This window comes from Desmodus rotundus, chromosome 7, assembly GCF_022682495.2.
Source record: "Desmodus rotundus isolate HL8 chromosome 7, HLdesRot8A.1, whole genome shotgun sequence".
Classification (NCBI taxonomy): domain Eukaryota; kingdom Metazoa; phylum Chordata; class Mammalia; order Chiroptera; family Phyllostomidae; genus Desmodus; species Desmodus rotundus.
The window spans coordinates 11599598-11617476 of record NC_071393.1 but is presented as its reverse complement, the minus strand read 5'-3'; the positions used below and the strand labels follow the sequence as shown (position 1 = coordinate 11617476).

The following is a 17879-nucleotide window of genomic DNA, read 5'->3' as shown; positions in this document are numbered from 1 at the left end:
AAACTTTGCCTTCCTCTGGGTACAAAGATATTTTGCCCCATTTTCTCCTAATAGCTTTATATAGATTTTGCATTTACATTCAGGTCTGAGATCCATCTCAAGTTAATATGTATTAACTATACATAATACAATACACATATAATATAAAGTTATGTGTTATGTATAATTTACTATACATAACTACTATATAAACTACTATATGTAATATGTTATATGTTTAATATATAGTACGTGTATCGTGCGAGGTAGGGGTCGAAATGTGTTTTTTTCCTTATGGATATCTACTTGTTCTTGCACTATCGATTGGAAAGATTTTCCCTTTCCACACTGAATTGTTCTGACAATTGTCAGTTGTCAAAAATCAATTGACACACACTCTCGGTCGCCTGAAGTGAAGGAGTGGGAGTCCTCTAACTTTGCTTTTCTTTTTCAAGGTTGTTTCAGCTATTCTAGAACCTTTGCATTTCTGCATGTGCCAACGGTTCATTTGTCCTCTCTCAAGTCCAAATCCACCCTTCAGTACTTACTCTGTGATAATGAAGCCCCCAACCCCAAGCATCTCTCCTTGATGTGAGAAGTGTAGTAGAGGGCGCTGGAGGGACATTGCAGTAGTGGGAGGTTTCTCTTCCTGGCTCCCTTTGCTATGTTTTGCTTTCCCTTGCTTTTCAGCTGCACAGTGGTGGGTGGGAGGGGCATGCACTAACTGTGGGCCCAGAGCACAGCGTCCTGTGGAGACCTCATTGCTGTGACCAGACATTGGTGACTACCTTGCTGCAGTCCTCCCAAAAATAGACATTACAGACTCCAGACCTCTTGCTATGGCTGTGACCCCACTCCGTCTGCACAAGCTCCAGCCTCAGGTGGCCTGGGTCCTGGACAGCTGTTTGCCAGGGTCTTCCCAGCTCAAATGGTACAGCGCCAGGTCCCCTGCCCAGCAGTGACCTGACCCCCTTTGCTCGCCTGTGCCCAGGGGAGTTGTTCTGCCTGGTGACCATAGACCAGCTCTGGCCTTGGTAACCCCGGGAGATCCTTCGCCATCCAGCAAGCTCTTAATAAAGATAGCATAACGCCATCTTGGCTCTACCATCCCCAGGGCTTAGCATCTTGCTGTTTCCACATTAGATGTGCAAAACAAAACAAAACAAAAAAGCAGAATAAATGAGCTGCTGAAGCCTGTTCTGTTTCCTGCAGAAAGAGGAAGTGCGGAGGAGGCACATCCGTCTGCACATGGAAGGCGCGCTGACCGCCAGGGACAAGGTCGGGGTGCAGGATTTTGTGCTGTTGGACGCGTACACCAGCGAATCTGCATTTCTGGACAATCTTCGCAAGCGTTTCAGCGAGAACCTCATCTATGTAACGTAACTCATTTCTCAGTGTTGTCCTCCGGAGGCGGTTCCCTCCCTGCCTTCACAGCTTTGGTGACTGTGAAGAGCATCGCTCTGTTAGGTTACCCAGTGGAGGGAGGTGTGGAGGAGCCACTACCCGATGCGCTTTGACCCGTTTAAGTTGAGGCCTTCATGGCGGCCAGTGACAGACAGAAACCCATATGAAACGGGTCTTAGCACCAAAGGGGTGTCTATCGACCGACGTAACTTTAAGGTCTATGGCTAGATCTAGGGTCTCCGGTCATGTCTTGACTCTTTCTCCATCTTGGATTTTTTCCACCTCTCTGCTTTCTTTTGCATCAGTTTCCTTCTTGGGCAGACTCTCTACAAAGTGATGTAATAGCTGCCAGCAGAACCACGCTGAGATCAACTTACAGTTGCTCCCAAGAAGAAAACAAATCATCCCAGAGTCACAGACATTGGTTGGCTCTGATTGGCCCATGTTGGGTCATGTGCCTATCTCTGAACCAATCCCAATAGCTAGGAATGAGGAATATTCTGATTGGACAAAATACTTCCCCCCCCCCCCCAACCCCTAGAGATGATGGGGGAGGCTAATGCTTTTCTGCCCCTGTGATGTGGACTGAGAGCTGGAGAAGAGGGTTCCTCAAAGGAACTGGTTGGAGGAAGGGGACGCAGATACCAGAGAGGCAAAAAGAGAGAGATCCACCACATCCCCTGAATCTTCAAGGGTCAGGAGCAACTCCGGCTGGTCTGTCGCCCCTAGTGGTGGCCGGTTGTTATTAAGTCCAGGGTCACCTCGCCCTAATTTGATTGGTCAATTTTCAGGTAAATTCGTTCAGGGTAAACTCTACAGTGTCCCTGTGTGCCCATAAGTGATGGGGTATCGTTGCGTTTAACTTTATAGAGATTTTATTAGCTTTGCTGCGAGTAAATTAGATGATCAGAAGCAGTTTTAAAATACTAAAAAATGAAAGCAAATTTGTCTTGTAGCTGTTTTGTTTGTAGTGGTGCCTGTGACTCAATCTACACGTTGAAACCAAGGTTGCCGGAAGACATAAGCAAGGTGCTTCTCAGCCTCTGTGTTTTTAATCATGGGAATGAACTTTCTATATAAATTGCTTTTATGTTTAAGCAAAGTGGGATGAGAGGATCATCATGAGGAAATATTTTCAGTGCAAATAGATACATTTCAGAAATTACTTTCTGCTCCTGAAGCTTTCTGCTGATTGAAGCAAAGCAGAACTTCAGTCAAAATAATCTGTTTTGGTTTTCTGACTTTGTACTAGAGACTGGAAACAATAGTAGGACTGATTTTAGCAAAATCTGATGTGGGCCTGAGGGCCTCCAGTATTTGAGGCCCCAAAATGAAACGCAGCAACGAACCCAGAATCTGAAAGTACCTGGTGTATTTTCAAAGGAGCCAGATGTGTATCTTTTCTATACGGAGCTTAGAGCTTTGTTTATTCATAATTGTATGCCAAGCAAGCTTGCTTTAGTGGTTACATTACAAATAGAAGTACTTGCAAAACGTGACTATTAATAGAATCCAGCGTTGAAATCTAGGGAGTAAATGCTGGTGGTGGGAGCGCTGGCCCAGGTTAGAAGGCTGCTCTGCCCTCACCCTGCTTCCCCCCCCCCCTCCGACGGCCAGAGGGACCTGGGGAAAATCCGAATCAGGGCGCAGTGTTACCCTCTTAAAGTCATTCATTCATCTTACTTACGCGGCAGGGCAGGTACTTCTTTTTGGCTGGGAGAGAGTGTCTCCACCATCCGTTACGTTGGGAATAACCCCCCAATGCCTCCTACTCTGTGCGATCTGAACTCACTCCCTCTCCAACATCACCTCTCGCCCTTTTCCATTCTCCCCTCCATCACTGGCCTCCCTTGCAGCCAGCCTGCCACGCCCTTCCTGCTGACTTTTTCCAGACTTTGTTCCTCATCCTTCAGGTCTCAGCTCGGAGGTCAGCTCCTTAAAGAAGGCTTCCCCCAGCCCACTAGCTAAAGTGGCCTTCCTCAGTCATTCACTCTCTAATTACTCTGTTTACATCTTTCTTACTTATTTCTAGTTGAAACAGTCTTGATCCCTTGGTGGCTTATGTACCCCTCCACGCCTGTCTTCGTGGTGTTATGTCCCCTGCACTGAATGAACACGTGGGGGTCATAGCATGTGCCGGTCTTTGTCTGTGGCCATTTGCAGCCCGGAATTCCTCGCTAGAGCTTTGGTCCATTCCCCTAGACTTACATCGGCACCCTGCTCGTGTCTGTGAATCCGTACCAGGAGCTCGGCATCTACACCCTGAGCCAGATGGAACTTTATCAAGGGGTCAACTTCTTTGAACTGCCACCACACGTGTAAGTAGCACCCATCGGGGCACCAACAGGGGTGTTTTCCTGTTTCTTTCCTTCATCTCTTTTTCCCCTCCCTCTCTCCTTTATTTACACCTACCCACCCACCCATGCATTCATCTGCCCTTCTATCCATTCACCACCTCATCCATCCACTCATCCATTCATCCGTGAATCCACCCATCTATCCACCCATCCATCCATTCAACCAGCCATATAACCATCCATCCATCCATCCATCCATCCTTCCAGATCCTTGATGCATACTCATTAGGTTCCCTATCTCACTTAAACTGCTGATGCCGTGTAAAATAAGTCTTCCATGCCTTGCAAAATAAGTCTTTGAACAAACACAGTAGGAAGCAATAGCAAATCACCGTCGAATCTCAGCTTAAATACGATGAGAGGTGGAATCTGTTGAAACTGCTGAGAAGTCTAAGAGTGGCTAGAGAGGCGTCTTCTCTGTGAAGTGGGCTGCCGCCACTGCATCCCCCTGGTGCCTGGTGTCACAGCAGCTAAGGAGAAGCCCCTTGGTAGGAACTTACCAGGGCTGCAGATCCATTAAGATAAGCAATTTCCCGTATGATTTGGGTTTTGCTCAACTTCCCATTCTCCTTCCTGGTTGATTTCTGGGCTGATATTTATGTTCTCCCTCCATTTTTCTTGGTGACTCATCTTTTCACCTCCCAAGGCATTTATAAACCTTTCTGCGTCATTGCCACCGGAGATTTCTGAAATAGTTAGCTTGCAAAGTCAGCGCATGCGAAGGTTATAAACCTGGGAGACCTTCATGCTTTGGTTTCTGATCTTGGAGATAAATCCCTTATGAGTTTTCCTGAGGGATAACTGTTGTCCTAACGACATCACAGAGGTTTTAAAATCCTTTTTGATTTCCTGTCTCTACACTTCTAATTCCCTAGGTTTTGAGAGAAAATGTGAGATCTTATTATATCTGTTGAATTATTTGATATTTGGACAATATGTTATTTCCATCTACAACTAATAGAACACCTCTTGGGGATGTCATTTCGTATCTGGCTTATTTTAGAAGAAATGCTGATAGATTTTAAAAAATAAGTTTTTTAAGTTAAAAGTTATTTCTGTGACTGCTCCAGTCCTCCACCTGATCTCCTGTACTATTTGAGCTTCGCTGTCGCGTACACGTTGTGTGATCCGTGACCAGGTCGTGCGGGGTTTGATCTCCGTCTGAGCTCACTGTCCTTGTACCACAGTCTGGGGGTGGCTTCCTGGAGGCAGGGCGCTTTGCCGTCTGTCCTTGTGAGTGTGGAGCCAGGGGCAGGAGCGTTACAACCGCTCCCCACGCCCACCGCTTCCGTTCCGCTTCTCCAGCTATGCCATAGCTGACAACGCTTACCGTATGATGTGCTCGGAGCTAACCAACCACCTCATCCTCATTTCTGGAGAGAGCGGGGCGGGGAAGACGGAGGCCTCCAAGAAGATTCTCCAGTATTTTGCCATGACCTGCCCGATGACCGACTCCCTGGAAATAGCCCGGGACAGACTGCTGCTCTCCAATCCAGTGCTGGAGGTAAGCAACCTTTCAGGGCCTGTGAGGGGGAGTTGCAGGAAGATCGCTGAGTAAGAAGAGTCCTCTGTTTGGGCAGGTCAGCCACTGTCTGGGAGTTCAGACAGGGGTCTCCGGGGTAGTATTGCGGTTAAGGGCCTGACCTTGAAGTCCAGCAGGAGTGATGATAGTCCCGGGCGGCCATGTGCCAGCAAGCTTCAGCAAGTCCTTTCCCAGCCTGGGGCCTGTTTTTCCCCTCTGCGGACTCGGTCTACTCATAGTGCCTCCCTCTTAGCAGGCTTTGGGGATGAAACAGGGTGAATGCATTAAAAGCACACAACAAAATTCAGAAGCACTAAAATAATGCTCATGTTTTTTGTTCATGTTTTTATTATTAATTAAAATCATTTGGATGGTTATTTCTACCCTTGCAATTCACTGACTTGCTGGATAATTTTGAACAAGTTATTTTCTCCCGTGTTTTTGTTGTTCTTTGTGTAAAAGACACTTAAGGTTGAAGGAATTTTCCCAGGGGACCTTTGGGCTGAACAGTTTATCTGTGGTGTAAGAAGAAGGGGTCTGTTGAGGGGGCCGCCGACTCTGCCTTCAAGAACACCAGGGAAGGGCCAAGGGGTCCATACACCCCTCCTTAGGCCGTTCCTAATCTCTTTCTGGATTGGATTCCAGAGAGAAGATATTTTCCCCTTTTTTTCTTTAGGTCCAACCCTAGTAAGTTGGCAGCAAGTTCTCCGTATTTAGTGACTTCTTCTTGGAGGGTCAAGTATAGCTTTCATCCCTGGCTTCCCCGCTCCTGCTGTCCTTTTATAATGTGCGTGTCATTTGGGGTCAGGACTACAGTGAGTTTAAATGACAGTGAATGACAATTTGGCTCAGCCCCTCCCTTCTCCCCCACTTTGTATTCCAAGGCTTTTGGAAATGCCAAAACGCTCCGGAATGACAACTCCAGCCGATTTGGGAAGTACATGGACATACAGTTTGACTTTAAGGTACACTGAAGCTCCTGCTACTGCTTCGCGGGGACCCCTTCACTTGCCAGCGACAGAAACCCAATCCAGGTCACCTTCAGGGAAGAAAAGCTCAGATAGCTGAGAGCTCCAGGATCGGTCCTCATTTAAGGAAATGCAAATAAAGACCTCAATGAAATACCATTTTATACCTTTTAGACGGGTGGAAAATAAGAAGCCTGAGAATACCAGGTGCTGGCAAAGATGTGGGTCCATAGAAACTTGCACACGTAGCCGGTTGAGGGTACACTGGCGCAACCCATTTGGAAAATAAATCCAGGGCGGGGCAAAAGGAGGGTTGCAGTTGTTCGTATGGATAGCAATACAATAATTAATAAATAACAACACAAGAGTAAACTCTGTGTTTCGTGTACCCACAGCTGCAAACCTCCTTCTGCCCCCCACGCTGTGTCGCGTTGTGAAGTGGAAGTCACATAATCTAAGGTGGGGGCGCTCCACCCCTGGAGCTAGTCCTGTAGACGTGTGAGCACACCCACAGCACCGCCGTTCCTGGCGGCAAAAGCGCTGGAAACAACCATCACCCCTGGCGAGGACTGAATGTCCGCCGATGGGAGAACGGCTAGTTTAATTGTGGGGTGTTTCCGCAGCGAGGGGATGTGCAGCAGTGAGAGCGGATGAGTGACAGCTGCACATGGACGGGTCTTGGGACCGTGGGTCAGGGTGAGGCCGTTTCTTACAGAGGTTGAAAACGTTCCCAAGTGAGCCGTGCGTTGTTCAGGCGCACGTCGTTACGTGGGCCGGCAAGCTTTTCCGATAGGGCCAGACAGTCTCCGCTGCATCCACTCACCTCCGCTGCTGCTGTAACACGACAGTAGCCAGAGACAGTAGGTCATGGGTGAGCGTGGCTGTGTTTTGCCCAGATTTCAATGGGGCTGATGCAAGTGCAAAGGGTAGACCAAGTTCTCGAGGACGTATATTCCAAGTGACAATGTGACATGCAGCCTGGAGAACAGGACCCAGCTGAGCACTGAGTGTAGCGACGGGGACAGACTGTCTCCGGGTTTTCCTGAGGCTGGTGCTCAGACTTTGAAAAAACTTCATCGCTGTGTGTATTTTTAAACTTTATGTTGAAATTTAACACGCATCCTGGGAAGGATACATGGCTACAACTCAGTGAATGTTTACGCACGTCTCTACCTGTGTAACTGCCACTCAGGTCAAAATATAAAAATGTCGAGCGCCCCCCTTCTCTGACAGTACAGATCCCCCTTCCCAAAGGCAATTACTGTTCCGACTTCTATCGTCACATTAATTTTGCTGGTTCTTGGGCTTCACAGAAAAGGAATCAGATAGTACATTCTGTCTGCTGAGTTCATTTTTGATTGTATGACTTTGTCACCCTTTAGCTGTTCTCCTTTTGATGGACCTTTGGGTTGTTTCCAGTTCGGGGCCACTGCAAACAGCACCCCAGACACCCTCGCACACGTCTTTCGTAGACGTGGGCATGCGTTTGTGTTGGGCACATACCAGCAGGGGCATCGCTGAGTTCCTGCCAGCGATGCCACAGTAATTAGTGACGGTCCCAGTTGCTCCGCACCTTTGCCACCGTTTGGTACGGCAGTCCTTTCCGTCGGAGGCATCCTGGTGGGGGACAGGGCTCGCTGTGACTTAAGTTTGTATCTTCCCGATTACTGACGAAGCTTTGGTCATCGGTATGTCGGTCCTTTCAATTTTGGGTACAGTGCTTCCTTGCTGTGATTTAAGTTTGTGTCGTCCTGATTATTCATGAAGTTTTGGTCGTTGTTAAAGTCTTTTGCCCGTGTTTAATTGGGCTGTTTTGGTTTTTTTTCTCCTCGTTGATTTGCGAGAGTTCTATATATGTTCTGGAATACAAATCCTTTGTGGGACATAGTGTTAAAAATAATAATTAAGACAGTGTGATATTGGCACAAGGATATACAAACAGGGCAATGGGCCAGAATAGAGTCCAGAAACCCCCCATGTACAGGCCAGCTGACTTACGACAAAAGCACCACAACGGTTCAGCAGGGATAGTCTCTTTAGTAAACGGTGCCAATCAATCGGAGACTCATGTGGATGAGAAGGCCTTCAACCCCCTACCTCGGTTCCTATACAGAAATTAAATAGTGGTCAGTTCCAGTCCTAAACATGAAGGTAAAACAGTCACGCGTCCAGACCAAACCAGCAAACACCCTCGTGACCTTGGGGCAAAGATCTTTTCAAACAGAGCCCAGAAAGGAAAACGGCACGGTCCCCAGAAGGGTGCTCGGTCCGACGTCACTCACCTTCAGCATTTCTGTTCCCCGGGAGACAGCAGTAGGGGGTGGCTTGGTTGTCGCTGTGTCGCCGCATCCTTTTGTCCTGTTTTCAAGGGCATCCCCATAGGAGGGCACATCATCAGTTACTTGATAGAAAAGTCTCGAGTTGTCTATCAGAACCAGGGGGAGCGGAACTTCCACATCTTCTACCAGCTTCTCGAAGGTGGCGAAGAGGAGCTCCTCGCTTACCTGGGATTGGAACGAGACCCGCAGCTGTACAGATACCTCTCACAGGTTGGAAGGACCAGCCCCCGGCTTTGGTGGCCCCGTGGAGGGGGGTCAGGGCTGTTGGCGGGGCCTCTGTCGGAGGTGCTGGGGACTTGCTCAGCCCATTCTGGGGGTGTGCTGCCCACTGGTTTCTCGACACCTATCAAAACCTCTCCTTTTGCACCTGGCAGGAGTCCTCTCAGCAAACTCTCCAGTGTCTGGACGAGTGGTTCTCAGCCCTGGCTGTAATTAGAATCACCCAAGGAGCTTTAAAAAAGGGTTTTTTTAATCCTCACCCAAGGATGATGTATTCATTGATGTTTAGAAAGAGAGGTGAAGAGGGGCGGAGAGAGAGAGACAGACATCCATTGATGTGAGAGAGAAACATTGATTGGCCGCCTCCCCCACATGCCCGACCGGGATCAAACCAACACCCTTACGTGGTAGGGGATGATGCTCCCAGCAGCTGAGCCACCCGGCCAGGGCGGCCAAGGAGCTCTTTAAATGCCTGGGTTCTGCCCCCCCAGAGATTCACATTTAATTGGCCTGGGGTGGGACCTGCACATCAGGGGTGTTTCAGACACTGCCCCGTGGTTACAAATGTGATTAGATTAACCCCCTGATGATCCAGCGCTCAGCCAGGTGAGAACTGCTGGTCCAGGTGTGGTGGAGACTGATGCCGCATTGTTGGGCCTCCAAATCTGGTGTGGAGATGACTTCTCGTGCCTTCCTGCCTTCCATTCTGAGAGCTGGTAGCTGCAGAATGAACGTGCTCCCTTAAAAGCAAAAGTCCAGGCCGTTCCTATAAGCCGTCCTGAGATCTGGTGTTACAAAACCGACTCAGAATTTAACTTCCCAGCACTGATTTTTTTTCCAGCCAGCACTGGAGGCCTGAATGCCCAGAATGCATAACACCTGTCAGCATTTGACATCACTAGCACCTTTTTGCCCCGAGATTTTTGGATTTTTATCCTCTTACAGGGCCTGGCTTTGATCGGAGGAGGTCACTTGGCAGGAGGCATAGGGGGACGTCATTTGAGCAAGTAAACATGGTCTTCTTACAAAATGAATCTCCAAAACAAGCAACACTTCATAGTAAATGGTGGAGGAAAAGATGATAGAAATGTGTCTGGAAAAATAAACCTAAATAATGAGGATAAAAGAATCTTACACTCTTTTTAACAAGCTTGGCACGAATTCTTAGAACAAAGAATAAATTAAACAGTTATTTTTTTTTTTGAGGACCTAATTTTCCCAACAAAGCTATGTGATAGAATCACATTTGGCTTTTCATAGTGTGATCGAAGAAGATCGATTTCTAGAAATATGTAAGGGTTTCGTTCATTTTTCTAAGGGCTTCTCCCGACCTTCGATAACCCAGTTATTCTCTTCGGGGATGTAGTGTCTGGCTGTATCCTTGTAAATTTTTTCTGACCAGGTTAGTTCGACCAGCCCCACACGCCACAGCGGCTTTGACGGTTCAAGAGTTTGCATAATTTTGATTCATTTCACGTAACTTTGGCAAACTCTGTGGCTTTACTTTGCTGTCTATTCGCATTGCTTCCAAACCTCCAGGTGCACTCAAAGGACTGACTCCACAGGCCCCGGCCTTGGGGGCACAGAGCAGAGGCAGCAGGGTGTGTGGGAAGTGATATTTGGGGGCCTGTAGATTTCACACTAGCCAGTTCCCTTTGCAACAAGGAAATCGTTTAAGCAAACGAATCTTCAGATAACCAGGAAACGAAGAATACCCCACTCTCCAAAACCGAAATGATCAAGAAACCCTCCTCTTGAATATCTTCTCTTTAAATTGTGACGTTGGTTGGTCTGACACTTATTTCGAAGACAGCTTCTAGAGTTGGTGGGTAAGGTCTCATCGCTCTTCTGCTGTGATCATTTTCCCACAGTCTGTGTTTCTCTCCAAACGCCAAACTCTCCTTGAGGCCGGTCCCCTTGCATCAAGTTTTGGCTGGTGGTTGCTAAGTGCATCCATCGGAGATTGTTTTCTGAATTCAAGCTGTCATTTCCCTCTGTGTTTCAGCAGATACTTACTGAGATGTGTCTTCAATTTCTTAAAGCAAAAATGGCAAGAAAATATCTTTTTAGAAATAGACAAGAAGATATACCACTAATATGTAATTTTGAAAGTGTTCCCAGGACAGAGCTTTTTAAATAAACTTCCAAATAAATTTGAATAAAGCGACAGTTGGCAAATCATCCTAGGCCAGATGATCAGAGTAAAATGTATTTTTTCACCATTCAGAACATTATATACAACTGGCTCTTGCATGTCCGTGGAGAAAACCATTTTCACTTGGGATTAGGAATTCCCATGACTCACTGTCCTACAACAGTGCCAGTAGCAACCCAATTTTTGTCGGCAGGGTCACAGTGCCAACGAGTCATCTATTAATGACAAGAACGACTGGCACACGGTTTCCAGTGCCTTTTCTGTCATCGATTTCACGGAAGATGACCTGGAGGTATGGGTCCTGAGGGCAGGAGTGCCGGTGAGGTCTGGGCTTGAGCGGACCATCTTAGTGTTTTGCTTTGTTTTGTTGTGTGTTCAAGGAATTCACTTATTCATCTGAGAGAGGGGAAGGGAGGGAGAAAGAGAGGGAGAGAAACATCGATTGGTTTCCTTTCATATGTGCCCAGACCGGGGACCAAACCTGCAGCCTAGGCCTGTGCCCCAACCAGGAATTGAACCTGTGACCCTTTGGTTTGCGGGACAGTGTCCAACCAACTTCTGGGCTAATCCTGGTCTCTTGGTGATGGTGTGATGGAGTTGCTAGATTCAGCCAATAAAAATGCAGGGTGCCTAGTTATATCTTAATTTCAAATAAGCAATGACTGATTTTTTTTTTTTTAGTATAAGTATATCCCAACATGGCACAGGACTAATTTCCACTAAAACATTCATGGTTGCTTATTTGAAATGCAAATGTTAACCGGGTGCTCCGCATTTTTCTGGCAGCCCTAAGTTTTCCCAGTGTTGTGTGAAAGGAGGGAGGTGGTTTCTTCTTCCGCTCAAGTCCAATGTCCCGGAATCTTAAAGATAATGAATTCTTGTAGAATTATTTACTCTTCTATTTTGAAGTAAACTGGAACAAATTGTAGGATTGTAAACATTGTTTTTACTTCTTTTGGTCTTTTTATTACTAGACTACTGTTCTTTCTAGGACAGTATGAGTCATGTATATATACACACACACATATATACGTGCAGCTGGGACCATGGCGTTTGAACATTGAATGGTTCATTGGGTGGGGGGGCGATACAACAATAAGAGTGCCCTGCGCAGGAGATTGAGTGAGACGTCTTCCCCCACCCCTTCCACTGAGGTTCTCCCCCCACCCCGCAGCCCTAGTATCTGTAGCGAATGAGAGAAATTCAGATCTGTGAGCTCAGGGCTGGGAGTGGAGGGTGGTCTTCCCTCGGGTGCCCCCCCCCCCCCCCGCCCCCGCCCAGATGATATGTATCAGTTAGGCAGCTGCCGTCTTCTCCCCGTGTCCTCCTCACCACTCCCTCGTTCCTAGAATCTCTTTGGAATCATTGCCAGCGTCCTGCACCTGGGGAACATTTGTTTTAAAGAGAACCACCAAGGCCGTGCGACCATCCCCGTCATCCACGAGATCAAGTGGATCGCCAAGGTGACGTTCACTCTCGGAGGCGGCGGGGGTCGGGGGACAGAGGGAAGCCACACGGCTGGACGCTCGCGTCCCCAAAGGACATGGCTGGCACCGTGTTCTTTCCGGTTAGGAGATGTAAGGAGTGTGGGGGAAAGCCAGTTGGTTGAAAGGTCTAAGGTGGTCTGTTTTGTATTAAAGCACAGTTATCCGTCAGGGCGGATAACCCTGAGCTTGGAAACTACGAACGCTTCATAAGCTAGTGAGGAAAATTAGGTCACTGAATAGCATTCTGGTTTTCATTCATGCAGCTCCTGGGGGTCCAGCCATCAGCCCTTCTGGAAGCTCTCACCCATAGAAAGATCGAAGCCAAAACTGAGGAGGTAACAATGGCTCTGCGTGGAAATGCGCCTGTCGTCCCCTCCACTGTGTGGGTGGCCCCGGGGCAGGCAGACCCCCGGACGCTGCCCACCTGGCCCCACACGGCCCAGCTCCTGCCAGTGTCTCCCGCCTTAACTTCCTCATTCCCCAGCATTGCACCATCACTGGCTCTCCGTGCCTCACAGTCGCCAGGCCTTCCCTCCATGGCGTCTTTGCATGTGCTGTTCCCTCTGCTGGAACACTCTTCCCTGTTTCGTCTAGCTGACTCCTTGTCCCTCAGTTTCCAGGGCCACTTCCTGAAGGAGCCTTCGCTGTTTACCTCCCCCTCCCCCACAGCATCATATGTATCTTCTTACAGCACTTGTCACTCTCAGCTTAAGAGCAACATGACTCCTTTGTGGGACTTACTGAATGTCTCACCACCGCCACAAATGTGAGCCTAGCCCACAAAGGTTGAAACTGTTTGTCTCTCTCTTTTTTTTTTTTAGATTGAGAGAGAAACATCAGTTTGTTATTCCACTTATTTATGCATTCATTGTTTGCTTCTTGTATGTGCCCTGACCGGGGATCGAACTCACAACCTTGGCCTGTAGGGATCATGATCTAACCAACTGAGCTACCCGACCAGGGCAGAACTGTTTGTCTTGGTTGTGGTTGTATCTCATTAGCTCAGCACAGTGGCTGGCACTCAAGAACTAGCTACTCTGTGCACAGGTGACGGGGGAAGGTGGCGTCTTCCCTGGTGGTCATCATTACAGGGTAATTTGAAAACTCAGGGGGCTTTTTTTTTTTTTAAACTTCTGTAACAACGCACCTGTTGTTCTTTCCAGGTGATGTGTCCATTGACGCTAGAGCTCTCTGTCTACGCTAGAGATGCAATGGCGAAGGCCGTGTACGGACGCACGTTCACTTGGCTGGTCAACAAAATCAATTCCTCCTTAGCGAGCAAGGTCAGCCCACGCATTTTGGATGCCTTGCCCTCACTAACAGCAGTGTTTCATAATTCACACTGTTATCTAAACAGTTTGTGAGAATTGATCATAAGCTCCTGATGGGTAGGTTCACAAAAATGCCTGCTGAATGACTCTTCCAGTGTGCCCCAAAGCATCCAAAGCGTGCCAGATTGCGTCAAGTGTGCACAGAGACTTTTAATGTTAACAGTAGTATGTTTAACGTGTGTCACACAAAACAGACTCCACCGCAGTCACCTTACAGACACACTTCCTTTTGAAGTGGAATTAGTTAAATAAAAAGGGAGTTTACTCAAACCTAGACACTGAAGAAGCGGTACAAGGGCTGAAGTGACGTGGGTGTGGTTGAACTCCTGGAGGTCAGCATGCAAAGGACAGGTTTGGGAGACATCACCTCAGCGCAGGCATTCCTTGGAAACACCGCGGGTTCGAGTCCAGGCCACCGCAGTAAAGCCGAGCAGTTGTCATCCTTTTGTAGGTGGAGAGTCTTGCCTTCGATTTGTAAAAACGCAACATCTATGAAGTGTCGTAATGCTGAGCACGATAACGTGAAGTGTGCCTGTACACCATACGTGATGTCAGGCAGTGCCCCTGTTTAAAAACAGGCATGTGCTCTCGTAAATATCCATCCCTGCCTGGCAGCACTGGGCCTTTTATTTAGAATGATACCCGCACCACCTGTCTTCTCTGCTGGGTAAACATCTCCTTGGCTGGCTGGCTGTAGGGTCCCTCCCTGCCTGCCTTCCTACTTTTCTTCCTCCCTTCCAGATTGAATGTGGGCTTGGGAGGCTGAGGAGGGTTAAGCGAGGGAGCAAAGCAGGAGGGGACGGTCTCACTGCTTGGGTAACGGATGTGGAAGCTGGGTGGGAGCGGGCTGGGGAAATTGTTCCCACACTAGGTTCTTCTGTGAGCCCTTGTTGGAGAAAGCAGGCATGAACTTTATGGCCAAGGCCCAGCTTGGGGGCAGCCACCAGGTTGTGAGAGAGCTAACGATGAACTGTGTGTTATTTTGACTAGGAGTTCACCAAGAAAACTGTGATCGGATTGCTGGATATCTATGGGTTTGAAGTCTTCGACAAGAACGGGTGAGGCCCTTTGCTCGTCTCTAAGACCAGAGTCTGGTGCAAAGCATCTCTAGTCGTACCGGAGTTGATTTTCCCATTCCTAGGGAGTCTGCAGACCGGCACAGAGTGTTTTAGGAGTTGAGTAACCATAAAAGAGGCAAAGGTCTTTGGGCTTGACTCTTGTGATCTAGTTGGTAAATTATTTGCTTAGTCAAGGTTTTGATTTTTCTATGTTAAAAAGCATCTTTAAAAATTAGTAAATTCCATAGAACTGAAAGCCACAGGTCACACAAACGAACCGGCAAACTTACTGACACAACAGTGTGGTGGGTACCAGAGCAGATGGGGGTCAGGGAAGGTGAGGAGGGCGAAGGGGCAAACATGGTGACGGGCGGAGACTAGACTTCGGGGGCGGGCGCACGGTGCCACATACAGATGGTGCGTATAGATTTGTGCACTGGACACTTAGAGCTGTTAACCAATGTCACTCCAATACACTGAATTCTAAAAAATAAGTAAACACAATTTTAAATTTTTTTAAGAGATTTTATTTATTTGAGAGAGAGGGGAAGGGAGGGAGAAAGAGAGGGAGAGAAACATCAGTCAGTGGGATGTTTCACTCTCCCATGACCCCCCGGCCTGCAACCCAGGCACCTGTCCCCACGAGAACCAGACTGGCCACCTTCCAGTTGGTAGGCCAGCGCTCACCCCACTGAGTCACACCAGCCAGGGCATTTAAAAAAAAAAAAAAGTAAATACAATTTTTTTTAAAAAATTGGTCTACTTGCATAGCTTTAGTTCTTTAAATCTTTTGCATCTCTAGTTTTGAACAGTTCTGTATAAATTACTGCAATGAGAAACTTCAGCAGCTGTTAATTGAGAGAACTCTAAAAGCGGAGCAGGCAGAGTATGAAACGGAAGGTGTAGAGGTAAACATTTTGATGCTTTCTCCTCGTTTGACTTCCTAATCTAGTGAAAGATATTTACCTGGGAAATATGATTTCATTGGTGATTTTCCCTGATTAGTACTAAGAATTATTTTTCACTCCTTCTCTGCTTATTTGCTGGGAAATTATTTTAATGTTCAGATAGGTTTTTTTTTTTAATGTTAGAGATGAAAATCAGATTTTTGGAAAAAATGTGGGAAAATCCATTTAAAAGAAATATATTTTCTGTTCATCTAAATCCTTCTTGGAGAATCCTTCCCTCTTTGTCATTTTACTGGGAGCCAACTCAGTATTTCAACAACAAGATCATCTGCGATTTGTCATTTGTCATCTTTGTCATTTTAGTGGGAGCCAATTCAGTATTTCAACAACAAGATCATCTGCGATTTGGTTGAAGAAAGGCACAAAGGGATCATTTCTATTCTGGTGAGAAAGTCAACGCAGCCCTCAGAGCCCATTCGCACGATGTTTAGGACGTGTGGCAGGACTTTGCCCAAGACTAGAAAGGGCTGAGAGTGGAACCACTAACGGCTGAGATGTGCAGGTTGTGCTGTTTTGCTGACTTTTTCCTCAGAGCTTTAGGCTGTGCTTTGCCCTCTCATTTCAATTCAGAGACCTACGTGATAGGCCACGGGGAGGCGGTGAGGAAAGGCCCGTGCAATGAGAGCGCGCATATGTACCTTCCACAGACGTGGGAGGGTGAGCCAGAAACCTGGGGACCCTGTGTGGGCAGGTGTCTGGTGCCGGCTGCCGGTCGGCTGCTTTCAGGCTTAGCACCGAGCGGGACTCCAAGGCTTTATTTAAAAACAAAAACGTGCGCCGAGTCTGAGCTGAGGCTCCATGGCGTGGGCTTTGGACTCTTGGGTCTTCTGAGAACATCCATGTCCTCAAATCCACAATTGTTCCAATTTCTAAATTACCAGTTTTTAAAACAAATTCTAGAGGCCAATAGGAAATGATTTCCTTGCCCTGCCCCTCGTTCAGGGTCATCTGCACTGCTTTGCGCCTCCCTTTTAATGAAGTTACTGGCTCCCCCCCCCCCCCCCCCCCCCGCTGCACTGCCCAACCTGAGTGCTGTGGGGACCCAGCGTGGAAGAGCAGGGCAGGGACGTTAATGAGTGGTGACTCTGGTTGCCAGGGACATGGGCACAAGCTGGGTTCAAATCCCAGCCCCTTTTCTTGCTACCTGTGTGACCTTAGCCAGGTGTCTTAACCTCTCTGAGCTCCAATTATATCATCTGGAAATGGGCACAGCGCATACCTCGGAGAGGGGCTGTGAGGACACGTTCAGTGAGAGAAAGTAGGCAGAGGGCTCAGAGCTGTGCCCATTCCATGGTAAGCATTCCGACTTCATTCACTCGGCAAACGCCTGTTGAATGCTTACTTTGTGCCGGGGTTGCACCCTGTGCTTTGGGACACGGCAGCGCACAAAACGGATCCAAACCCCTGCTCTCGGGTGGCTTTAAATGCTGGCGTGGAGAGGCTGCCAGCAAATAGGTGAACGGGCAGAATCTGTAGATTGTGCAATGGAGAAAAAAGATCAGGTCAGGTGCGCTGGGGAGGGGGCTCCGTGTTAGATCAGGTGGTCGAGGAAGGGCTCACTGAGAAGGTGACATGTGAGCAAAGACCGGACGGCGGTGAGGGCGCCTGCCACCGCACATCTGGGAAGCACGTTCCAGGAAGCGTGGGTGGACGTGAGCTGGTAAACGCCCACTCACTGCTCACACAGACTGCTAGACTAGCCTTTTAAGATATTTTAGCAAAAAATACTTTCCGTTTGGTTTTCCATAGATGGAATCAGAAAGCACAGAAATGCTACTTTGTAAGAGTTGTCTGGCCAACTTTAACCAGGTTTTTGGTGGTGTTTTTATTGTTTTAATGAAAGCTACAGGGTTGATTCATCCTTAATTTTTTAGGTGGTCAATTAAATGTCATCCATGTTGAAGACCTGAAATGGGAAAGGCATAGCTTGAGAAATATGAAAGGTTAGGCTCAGGGGGTTTTGTAGCGGGTTTTCCGTGGAGGCTTTGCTCCAAGTAAAAGGGAACATGTTCTGGGCCAGCAATGTGTAGTTGAGACGAAATGAGGCTGAGTGTTTAAGTCAGCTGGGCCTGGAAGCTGTGAGTGTTCTCAG

General features: G+C 47.8%; 1 protein-coding gene across 1 annotated transcript in view; it reads left to right on the top strand.

The window, feature by feature from the left end:
* Nucleotides 1-1194: 1194 nt before the first annotated feature.
* MYO1H (myosin IH) overlaps nt 1195-17879 on the top strand; it is a 36015-nt gene continuing 19330 nt past the window's right edge. The window contains exons 1-12 of the mRNA XM_053927724.1: nt 1195-1353; nt 3586-3701; nt 5046-5244; nt 6147-6227; nt 8600-8779; nt 11137-11235; nt 12293-12406; nt 12694-12765; nt 13594-13713; nt 14752-14819; nt 15622-15727; nt 16091-16171. Coding sequence (XP_053783699.1) covers nt 1228-1353; nt 3586-3701; nt 5046-5244; nt 6147-6227; nt 8600-8779; nt 11137-11235; nt 12293-12406; nt 12694-12765; nt 13594-13713; nt 14752-14819; nt 15622-15727; nt 16091-16171 — 1362 coding nt within the window. The 5' untranslated portion in view covers nt 1195-1227. The remainder of the gene's footprint in view (nt 1354-3585; nt 3702-5045; nt 5245-6146; nt 6228-8599; nt 8780-11136; nt 11236-12292; nt 12407-12693; nt 12766-13593; nt 13714-14751; nt 14820-15621; nt 15728-16090; nt 16172-17879) is intronic.